Source organism: Aristolochia californica, unplaced genomic scaffold (assembly GCF_029961685.1).
Source record: "Aristolochia californica isolate CCGP_79_NKW_82.1479 unplaced genomic scaffold, dmAriCali1.0.hap1 SCAF_15, whole genome shotgun sequence".
Lineage (NCBI taxonomy): Eukaryota > Viridiplantae > Streptophyta > Magnoliopsida > Piperales > Aristolochiaceae > Aristolochia > Aristolochia californica.
The window spans coordinates 19,973,558-19,984,890 of record NW_027181826.1 but is presented as its reverse complement, the minus strand read 5'-3'; the positions used below and the strand labels follow the sequence as shown (position 1 = coordinate 19,984,890).

The 11,333-nt window shown below is 38.1% G+C and overlaps 2 protein-coding genes across 4 annotated transcripts; one reads left to right on the top strand and one right to left on the bottom strand.

The window, feature by feature from the left end:
• Positions 1-17: 17 nt before the first annotated feature.
• LOC137952035 (B3 domain-containing protein Os01g0723500-like) lies at positions 18-6,439 on the bottom strand. 3 transcript variants are annotated; one of them, XM_068799093.1, is made up of 4 exons: positions 6,117-6,435; positions 935-1,322; positions 597-802; positions 18-493 (listed from the first exon to the last, which is right to left on the bottom strand). In XM_068799093.1, the coding sequence occupies exons 1-4, from the start codon at positions 6,195-6,197 to the stop codon at positions 230-232; spliced, it is 939 nt and encodes a 312-aa protein (XP_068655194.1). In that variant the 5' UTR covers positions 6,198-6,435; the 3' UTR covers positions 18-229. The 3 variants fall into 3 exon arrangements, with proteins under 3 accessions (XP_068655194.1, XP_068655196.1, XP_068655197.1); XM_068799095.1 differs by having other exon boundaries at positions 1,133-1,322; XM_068799096.1 differs by having other exon boundaries at positions 361-493; positions 602-802; positions 6,117-6,439.
• A 3,008-nt stretch (positions 6,440-9,447) lies between these two features.
• On the top strand, positions 9,448-10,961 carry LOC137951629 (probable WRKY transcription factor 7). Its single transcript, XM_068798425.1, has 3 exons — positions 9,448-10,117; positions 10,218-10,343; positions 10,512-10,961. Exons 1-3 carry the CDS (start codon positions 9,528-9,530, stop codon positions 10,669-10,671), a joined length of 876 nt encoding a protein of 291 aa, XP_068654526.1. The 5' UTR covers positions 9,448-9,527; the 3' UTR covers positions 10,672-10,961.
• Positions 10,962-11,333: the final 372 nt, after the last annotated feature.

Below are 11,333 nucleotides of genomic sequence, written 5' to 3'. Positions count from 1 at the left end.
CATAAAGCTTTAGAAACTGCAAAGCAAACACCTAGTAGTTTCTTGTATAAAACTAGTGAAGCAAGCAGTCTTATGTAGTTATTCTCACTTCGTAAATAAATTCCAAGTCTTGAAGAGTTCATTCTCTAAAGATTAAAAAAAAAAACACAGTAACAACAGACAAGAAGTGCTAAAACCGCTCAAAACGAACATCTTTCTGGTTTTTACCAACTCCGGTGCCATTACCTTTCTACCCCACATGGTGTAGTGTTGCAGGCTCATCAGCCAACCAGAAAACATGGACTTGCATCACTGATTTCTCCACAAGTTCAAAAATGCATCCATCACCTTCTCTTAGATTGTTACTGCGAGCAAATGCAGGCCATCCACCAATTAAAATATCTTTAGATTGACTTAAATAATTCACTTTCCAAGATTGCCCCTTTGGATCTCGAAGACTAAGCTTAACATTTCGTCGAGGAAGGTGGTTTCTTGAAAAGGAGGAAGGTATTACCTAAAAAATAAGAAAAGTTAGCTTAAAACTCCTAGGTGTAATCAATATGTAAATTGAACCATTCATACCAAAATGAAGTAAATAAATAGTATGTCAGACTTACCATACCGCTTGGCTTTTGACCCACATTTGATTTCTCCATACGTTTTCTGAAAAAGGGACACTTAGATGTAAAGGAATTGTATGTGTCCAAAATCTTCTCTTTTTCCCACGGTGAGAATTGGCATCTTGTGGGATATCTTTCAAATTTCCACAGGTTGACGTCCTTTTGTTCTGTCACACTTAATCTCTTGGATGACCTGCGTTGACCTGAATTACAAGAAAAAATAAAAGTTGATTGAAAAACCAACGACTCATTCCTGAACTGAGGATAAAAACTAGAAGTTGGTGTTGCAGTGTCCTGACTGCATAGATTACAAGATTATTGATACCTCTACTTACCTGGGACTGAACCACAATAGTTATGCGGTTTCTTCAAGCCTCTGCAAGATTTTTGTTGTGAGAGATGATCAAAACCCAAAGAAACTATCTCCCGTCTACCCCTTACTTGTACCGATTCCTGACAACTCTTTGCAGTCATGGAATTTTGTCTCTCACATGCAGTTTCATCGAAAATGAAGACCTTGAAATGCAAGCTACCTTCATAACTAAACAGAAGAAAATTGGTTCTTTCTAAGGAGTTGTCTTTCACAAAGGTAGCCCATCCATCTTGCAGGTACATGCTGTCTTTACTCATTTTCACATGCCAACGGCAACCACTCCGAACCTCTAAAATAGCTCTTTTTGAATTCTGATGTGATATGTGCTTCAGAAAGGCTTTGGGTATCCTCTGCAATAATATTTCAACACATTATCTGATTTGATGATAATAATATTATTTTCCTTACAGCATCATTTGAAAAAAAAATATTTTCCTTACATTTCAAGAAATACTGTTATTTAACTTGTCAATGGAAAAGTTTCCCCATAAAAAACACAAAAGAATCCATTTATCAATTACTTGTGAGATTTTTATGGGCAGAACCCATGGGTTTGTTTTCAACAACATAGATAACTTTGCATTCATATATGTCAATAAATAGTTAAGCATATTTAGGTTTGGGCATATACCATTTATTGAAATTGTCCTACATAAAAAAATGAGTAAAAAGATCTTAAGTTTATTAATTGGAAAAGAGGGTTCTTAACTTGGTTAGCTATTTTAGGATGGGCCTTGAGTGCAACTTCTAAATGGTATCAGAGTAGGCTTCCACCCCAGCTTGTCCACGTGTAGTGGAATCCAGAAGAAAAGGCTAAGACATGAGGAAGGCTTTTGAAAAGAATTGTTCGATGTGAAAAAACGATTAAAAATATTTTGTGTTTATTAATGGAGAAAAAGGGTTCCTAACTTGGCTAGTCATTTCGGGATGGGCCTTGGACCTAGCTGCTTACACCATTTATCTAAAAGAACAAAATGAGTAAAAAATCTTAGGTTTATTAATTGGCAAAGAGGGTTCTTAAATTAGTTAGCTATTTTAGGATGGGCCTTGGGCGCAACTTCTAAATGGTATTAGAGTAGGCTTCCACCCCAAATATATGCTTGTAGTAAACTCTTAAGAAAACACCTTAAACAGGCACTAGAGGACACACTTCACCCAGCTTAATCAACAAAGACATTCACAACAATCAAAAACAGCTGAACTTTTTTTTTGTTTTTTTGAGAAAAAACGAGTATATTAAAAGCCAAGAGAAAAAAAAAAGAGAAATCAAGAGAGAGGATCTCTAACAATGAGAGATTGAAGGAAAATCCTCTCTTTAGCAAAATAGTTAGCTGACCTAGGAACATGAATCCAAGAACAAAAAGGACCTGAATTTTACAAAAATTACAGTAATGACGCCAAGGTGCTTTGTTCCCCAAACACCAGCTGATGACACTTTTAGAATTTCCTTTAGTAAGAAGAGGTCCATGAAAGCGGCAAAGTAATTTATCTGTTGTGAAATTCGAATTACCAATAGGATTCACATAGGATGCAAGAATCTGGCCAGGTGAGTCTCTAAACACTCAAATACCCAAAGGACCAGGGTTTCCAAGAGAAGAAGCACCACAATTGAGTTTTATGACATCAAGTTCAGGCCGTATCCCTTCGGCCATAGTTGGAAGACAAGAGCTGTGGAGTCTCACAACTTGAGTCCAAGAAGTTCTCAAAGAATTTCTACAAATATCCTTGAATAAATCTAGAGACTTCAGCCAAATAATAATTTGAGAAAGTGCTTGCTTTCCAAGATGAGTCCAATGAGAAACTCTTTGTCGAAAAATCCTATTGTTACGTTCATTCTGAAGAAGCCAAGGAATATAGATCAAACAAACTTTCATTATTATCTTCCCAAGATTTCTATCAAACATTATCAGACCTTAGGAACCTTCTCAGACTCGATCAAGCTCATAGAGAGGGTAGAAAGTAGTAAATAATCATCCAAAGATGGGAGATAGACATTAGAGGTTGATAGGATAGGAAAAGATGAACATTAGAGGTCTACAATAGAGATCTACAAGGAAATTTCTATCACAAATGAATAAGGAAGGGGAAAAAAGAAGAAGAAGAGAATAAGAGGGAAGAATAGGTTAAACAACACCTTTTTAGTACTCGGAGATCATGGAAGAAGCTCACGGAAAGCTAATAAGAAGAAAAGTGACATCGAACGACTTCATTAACAATTAGATCAGGGTCAAATGATCAACTCCTCTCCAAAAATAACATAACTCAAAAGTTAAAGGACATTTTACTCTTCCTATAAGGCTATTATTGAGTTGAGTATGGTTTTATCCCAAATTGACTTGGAGGCCTACTGCTCAACCTTATAACCCAATCATTTTTCTTAACACTTCTCAATGTAGACTTTTTCTCATTCAACACTCTCCTCCAAATCCAAGCGTACATAATAGGCTTGCGATGTGGCCACAACACACAAACAACCTAGCTCTACCTCATGAAGCCCACAACACAAATAACCTAGGATCACACACAGGGACTTAGCCCATACACTCAATCTGCTTTGATACAACTATTGGGTTGAGCCTGGTTTATCCTAAAACGACAAGCCACTTAGGAGACCTATTGCTCAACCATACAACCCAATCATTTTTTTCTTAACACTTCTCAACATGGGACTTTTTCCCACTCAATAGCTACAACTTAAAGTACTTAAGTAACTGATCTAATCTTTCTAGGCAACACTTAATACTTCAATCTAGTTACAGTCTAGCACTACACTCGACAATGCGCAAAAGAGAAAATGACATTATGATCTTAATTGTATATGTAAAGGCTAGACTGTAACTAGATTGAAGAGAAAATGGCATTGTGATCTTAACAATTTCTGAGAGTGACAAAGTTGGAATTGAGGATACTAAGGGGTGTCTCTTAAACTGAATTTTTAGACACAGGACTTAGGCAAATTAAGGTATTTTCTTGGTATAAAGGTGGCTCAAAGAAAAGAAGTTGTGCTTTCTCAAAGGAAATATATCATTGATTTGTTGAATAGACTAGATTTTAGGTGCCAACCTAGCAAATACCCCAAAGATTCAAGCCTTGAGTTGCATGATGTAGATAATCCAAAGGTAAAGTACAAAAGTTAGATAGAAAACTGTTATGCATCACTATAACTTGTCCAAACATTTCTTATGTTGTTGGCGTGGTAAGTCAGTTTAGAAGGTCTTCCGCAAGTGCATTATGAAGTAATAACATAGATCTAGAAGTATCCAAAAGGTACTCCAGCAATGCGTTTAAAGAATACGCTTTATAAGCACTTAGATGTAGTTGGTTATCCCAATGCAGAAAATGCCGATTTCAACCTTGATAGGCAAGATCTAGTAGTGGCTACTGCACATTTGTTAGGAGGAACCTTGTAACATGGAACAGTAACAAATAAATTGAATTGGGTAGATCAAGTGCAAAGACAAAGTATAGAGTTATGACATATACAGTTTGTAAATGTCGGTCAAGGCTCTTATGGCAGAAATTGGATTTCTTATTCAAAAGACTCAGGAGTAGTTCAGTGATACTAAAACAGCTATTTTTATTGTTAGCAACCCTATTCTCCCTAAAAGGACGAAGCATAAAAAAGTGAGTTATCACTTCATCCAAGAAGCAGTGATGAGTGCAAAAATATCTATCCCACATGTGAAATCCTTTGATCAACTTGAAGACATACTCACCAAGGGACTTCCAAAAAATAACTTACTATGTTATGTAACAAGCTAGGTTTACTTGATAAATGTCCAACTTGAGGGGGATTGTCGAGAGGTTTAAGGTTCTAGGGGTAATTCTATCATTCAATGCTATTCTGTCATCAATTAGGGGCATTTTAGTCATATGAATTAAAAAAAAAGTGTATTATTTTGTATTAGTTGTCTAAAGGTATTTATGTAATTATAAGATAGAGAAGTCTGCAAACCCTAATCTCTCCCACACCTCAGATTTTGCAAGTCCATCTTGTTGCAAACATATGCATCCAATTATGCAAAGAGTTGAAGGTTGTCCTTTTCTTTTTGGCTCAAGCACAAGACACATGTTTCTAGTTATTTTGTGAAATTCACATTACTTTTAATATTTTTTGACTCGTCCAGTGTTTTATGTGATGTTGCTTGGTTCTAAATAGTGTAGTTGCACCTACACTTGGATTGTCACTAAACATAAAAAGCAGCTCACACTGAACAAATGGTAATATTGTTCAAAATGTCTATCAATTTGGTCCAAAGGAAATGTACAGTTTCTTTTTAGGAAGTCTCAAAACCGTCTCAGGCACATTTTAGCCTAATTTTCGAAACCATGAAGTGGATGTAGGATCTGCAATGTAGCATTGCACTGGTTCAGCAACCCTATACTATGACTCAATTCATCTTGATGCGTTTTCTGTTCCTACAGAGTTAGTCACGGTGTTGTTCCATCTATCATACTTTAATCTTTATTGGAGAGCAGCAGCTACATTTAAGTCTTTGGTGCTGAATCTCAGCTGGAATGATCTGCACCTATCTAATCCACCTAAGTGTTTATATTTGTGATTCACAAGTTTAAATAATTCTTATGAAGTCTTAAAAGTCCATTTGGGTATTAGAATCTCTTGGTTTAACTACCTAAACCCAGCAGTTCACTAATAAAAAATATTTTCTTTCAGGAAACATTCACTAACAGGAAATTTATAGTCAGAAACTTCAATACTGGATACTTTAATTTCAGGGAGATCAAAGTCTCCCTGGACATCATTGTCTGGGGGCACTAACCCCTCGGGACAATGTTTTAACTGATAGCATGATATAACGCGACCATAGATCATAATACAAGATTTCAACAAAAATATCTATGGCATTATACTTAAGAACGATACAAGAACAAATGTAAAGAAGTGCATTCCACACATTCTAGATAATTTTGCAGAGTGCTTCACTTTCTGTGAACCGATAACCGAAATCTTAAAGCAACCTAGACTTGAAAGTTCGAATTCATCCCTCTCTCCGCCTCCACCGTAGAAGGTTAGGGATTCAGATTCTCTTCATCTTGCAGTAGCAGTATGCATTTTGCCGGCACAATTCAGAACCGAGGTTTGTACATTATCTTCCAAGAATTTCAAGCATAAAGACACTCACCAGTTGCTTGGAGAAATCTCCAAAAAGAATTTTGAAGAACTGAGGCTTCCTGCGTAAGCAAGCCTGACCGCCCCGAGCCATTCTTGAACAAAGAAGTTCCTCTAAAGATCACCAACAGATATGCTTCAATAAAAAAACATCTCGATCACAGGCCTCTATACCCGTACTGGTCCTCAGGCCGCAGGGAAAGTTGTGTGTAGTCAGTCGTCGATCACGTCCCAGCACTAGAAACAAGAAGGCAGAGTTCGAATTTTTGCAGAACGGGTATCAGCTTCGCCTTGTCATTTATGCGACTGCACGTTCAAGAAAAGTTGCCGCCAGGCGTTCTGACTTCTGCTGCACCGCATCACTGTTAGGACTTGCAATGGTACTGCGTCTCAGTATTCACCCGTTCAAACTTAATTTAATAAAGAAGGGTTACAATACATACATTCTACTTCATTTACGTGCACGGGAAAACAATTTCTATTGCCCTAAGAAAAATATAAAAAATAAGATAATTAATAATTAAAACATAATACTTAAACCCTAAATTAGGTAAAATAAATATGATTACTATACGAATAAATAATTTAATGTATAATTAAAATATATTAGTATACTAATTAATTAAATTAGATATTATATTATTTAATGATTGCACTTTATATGAGCCAATTAACTATGCACATGATTAATTATAAAAAAACAACGTTAAAAATAAAAAAATAAATATAATAAGTTAAGTTATTAATTTATTAATAACATATGATATAAACATAAAAAATAACGATTAAATAGAAAAATTGATCAAATGCTAACTTTAACATACTATATATTTTTATGTATTATTGTATAAGGAAAAGCAGTTTGAGAATAGATTTTGCAAGTTTTTTTTAATAACAATCCCCACGTAAAAGTTTTGCATGTTGTGCGAGATGAGGCATCCAAGGGGCAAGGGGGGGGAGGAGGAGGGTTAGTGTCTATCAAGCGCTGGTGAGGGAGAATAGAGAGGGAAAAGCAAAAGGGAGGTCGTGAGGGAGAAGGGAGAAGCGACATGGAGAAATTTCAGAGGAAGAAGAGATGAGAGAAGGAGACCGAGAGAGTGACGAATGTGGGAGAGATAGCCAAAAAAATTAAAATCTACGAGGGGGTTCGAAGCACAACGCCTGCTTCATCTGGTTGATTTAAAAAATAGTGCGAAAACCAGATTCCTAAAATTAAACCGTAGTAGAGATAATTTTTGGATTCATCTTATTCATCTACATGACTTGAACACTGGTGCTCCAGGGGTTAGTCCCCCAAATGGATACATGAAAATCAAGTTTATGTCCAACATGAAGATCATGTCAGTCATGTACATGAAAATCATCTTTGCACTTGGTATTAGTATTGACGACTTCATGTGCACTGGAAAACAGTTTTCAGTGTTAGTGCCCCAACATGAGAAAAACATAGAAAACAAGAGAATCACTAAACCTTTACAATACACTTAATTACAACATAATCTTTAAACCCCAAATTAGGTAAAACAACCATTATTACTACACGAATAAATTATTTAATGTATAATTAAATATATTAATATATTTATTAATTGAATTAGATATTTTATTATGCATTAATATGGTAATTACATGAGCCAATGAAATAGCACATCATTAATTACAAATAATAAATAAATAACGTTATAAATAAAAAAATGAAAGTAATACGTGGAGTTATTAATAACATATGATATACTTTAACCTAAAAATGAATAATTTAAGAGAAAAAATTGATCTAATCATAAATTTAACACACTATATATTTGTACATAATATATTTTATGTATTATTAATTAATAATATATTATCACAAAATTTAAAACCATTGACTTAATTAACTATAACAATCGGATAATTATGCCAAAATAATTTATCAAATATTTATTTTAAAAATATTTTAATTATGACTATTAAATCACTATTTTTAATATAGTAATTATAAAATAAATGTATTAAATAAATAAAAATAATTATTTTATAAATAAAATTCATATATTAATGATTTTGATGACGATAGTTTTAAACTATTGTCGTCTTCCTCAGGGGCGAGCCAGCGGGCAACGGCAACGGTGACGGTGACGGGCAATGCCGATAGAGGCAGCGCTCCGACGGTATGCAGAGAGGGAGAAGAGAGGGAGGCCGAGAAGCCCAAATGTCAAAATTGAAGAAAACCGAAACTTAAACAGGAGAAATCGTAAGAAATTGAAAGGTCTTTTGGGGGGAAAAATAATAGCGTGAGGGAGAAGGGAGTGAGATACCGAAGGGGAGAAGAGAGGGAGAAGAGACAGAGAGATAAGAGAGAGGGAGAAGTGAGCGGGAGGTTCAGAGGGAGAGCGAGTCCGAGAAGGAGAAGAACGTCGGGAGGACGTTCGCAGTGAGAGGTGGAGGCAGTGGAGAGGGACGACGGAGACGAGAGAGGGAGCAAAGTGCTCGGGCTTCAGGGAGACGACAAAGGGACTGCGGGAACGAAATGAGGAGAAATGAGTGAGACAGTCTGAGCCAGAGAGAGCCCACGCGAGAGTCATGTAAATGATTCTCAAAATCGGGTGAAAAACACTTTCTGCCTTTTACTCTTGAGATATGAACTATTGAGTCATGTATATTCATGTATATGACATGAATTTCGGCGCACCTTAATGACATCAGGACATGAACTACTTAATGCGTATGAAGATCATGATGTCCTGAGTCATGTGCACTAACCCTCCCTTAAGAACATCAGGAAATAAACTGAGTAATATGGTTGAAATTCATATATTTGTGTCAAGTAGTGTTTTTTTTTTTTTTTTTTTTTTTTTTTTTTTTTTTTTTTTTTTAATCAGGACTTTAGGGTAGATGAAAATGAAAATTGTTTGATTCCTCTTAGATAATTTTTGTGATTTGGAACAATATTTTCATACCCGCCGGAGAAAAGTCAAAGACGGATCTTCAATTTCTCACGCGTGCCTTGCGCCGTCGCTTTCCTCTGACGTGGCCGGACAACAGTCGGCAGGTGGCGAAGAAAAACGTGAACACGTATCTGGTTTTCGGTTGTAGAAAGTTACGTCATGCAGGCCGTATCGGCCGAGACGTCTCGGATTTAAGGAGACGCCTATGGCTTGGTCAAACCCGAGCTGGATGCCACCATCCAACGGTACGATCTCACCCCCTCTAGTAAATTTGGTCAACCGAATGACGTAAGCGAATATTTATTGGTTTTTATCCTTGGACGGCAGTTGGACAGAAGCGAGATGTCAGTCCTCCGATGCCTAGAGTGGCGAGAGAGCTTTGACTCCAATCCCTTTTATCATTGCCGCCTCTCTTTGCCTTTTGCTTTTTCTCCAAGGAGTCTCATTCCTCTTCGCTTGCAATCCATGCTGTGAGTGTCGTTGAAGACTGGTGTTCCATGGCGGTGGATCTGATGATGGGTTCTTTTAGGAGCGGGAATCCTACGGCAGGGATGGAAGAGAATGCAGTGCAGGAAGCGGCGACGGCGGGGATTCAGAGCATGGAGAAGCTCCTCAGGTTGCTCTCGCAGCAGACGACGACGGACGCGATGGTGGCCGGGGAGATGGACACGGTGGCCAAGTTCAAGAGGATGATCTCGTTACTGGGTCGGACCAGGACGGGTCACGCAAGGTTCCGGCGGGGCCCGCTTCCGTTTCCTCAGGTGGATGAGCCGATACAGGGGGTAGAACAGGGAGGAATGCCCCGACAGACGCCTTGTAAGGTATACTGTCCGACTCCTATCCAGCGCATCCCTCCTCCGACCCCAGCGCCTTTCACGTCGCCGCCTCTTTCCGCGGCAAACTCGCACGTGTCTTCGTTGACCGGCGACACGGAGGAGTCGGATTTCCAGATTGTGAATCTTTCCACGGGAAGACCTCCTCTGTCAAGTTCTTTGTTGAGACGAAAGTGCAGCTCTAAATCGGAGGATTTTTCTGTGAAGTGCGGCGGTGCATCCAGCGGGAGCCGCTGCCATTGCTCAAAAAAGAGGTTGAAAAGTTTACTCCATTTCATTCATTAATTTGAGAAGCTTCGACGATTATTGGTTTGCTAGGTTGACTCCTAACTTGGGATTTGTCTGGACATGTAGGAAATCGAGGGTAAAGAGAACGATAAGAGTTCCTGCAATTAGTTTGAAGATGGCTGATATTCCGTCCGATGAGTTCTCATGGAGAAAATACGGGCAAAAACCAATCAAAGGATCTCCACATCCTAGGTATCGTCTCTGCTCCAGAAATCCATCTCCGCTTTCGTTTCCGTTTCTTTCTTGCTGTCTATGTATCTACAAGTTTATCATCCCCTCGTCGGGCTCGTCGATCCATTATCCGAGTTCAAAAATCGGAGCTGAATCCTTTTTTCTGTTGCATGAAATTTCATTTTTCAGGGGTTACTATAAATGTTCAAGCGTAAGAGGATGCCCAGCTCGCAAACATGTGGAACGAGCGCTCGATGATCCTTCGATGCTGATCGTCACCTACGAAGGCGAGCACAACCACAGCCTCACCGTGTCGGACGCCGGGGGACTTGTCATCGACTCCTGCTAGCGCCGAGAGGGAGAGGGGAGGACGAAACGATGTTCCTCGCCTTGGTTTCTGTATTTGTCGGTTCAGAGTTTTACTGACAGTGTGGAGGCACCATCAAAGCAGAGCTTTATGCGGGGAATGGTTGAAACAGGGAAAACTGAATGACATTTGTTTACTATTCTTAATGAATGGTGCATTTGATTGAAATTAGAAAAAACTGAGAAGCCTTTCCCCTGCAAATTTTTTTTCCCATTCACCGAAACCAGACAACCACTCGGAAACTCAATTGGCTCCAAAGGAATTGCTCCATTCCTGTCATACCCACTATTTGTTTCGCGCAAACGATTTGTTCATTTCGATTCCAAGCAGAGATAAGATCTCGGTCGATTTCAAACTGCATTTTCCTAAACCAAAGAACGGTAACGGAGAAAATAACCAGTAGCGACTTTCACCTCTCCTAAACCTAATGTGATGAAGCAGAAGCATTGCCAAGAGTTGAACGAAATTTTCTATTCGAGTACCGAAATTTGAAGCCGAAATCCCCAATTTAATTGACACTTCATCGATTAGGCTAAAGTCCTTCTAAAATCAATGATGGTGTTTGTTAGAATTTATGGCCTAGGAAAAGTTGATAATAAATGAATAAGAGAAAAAAGGAAGAAAAAAAACTTGGATTAGAGACA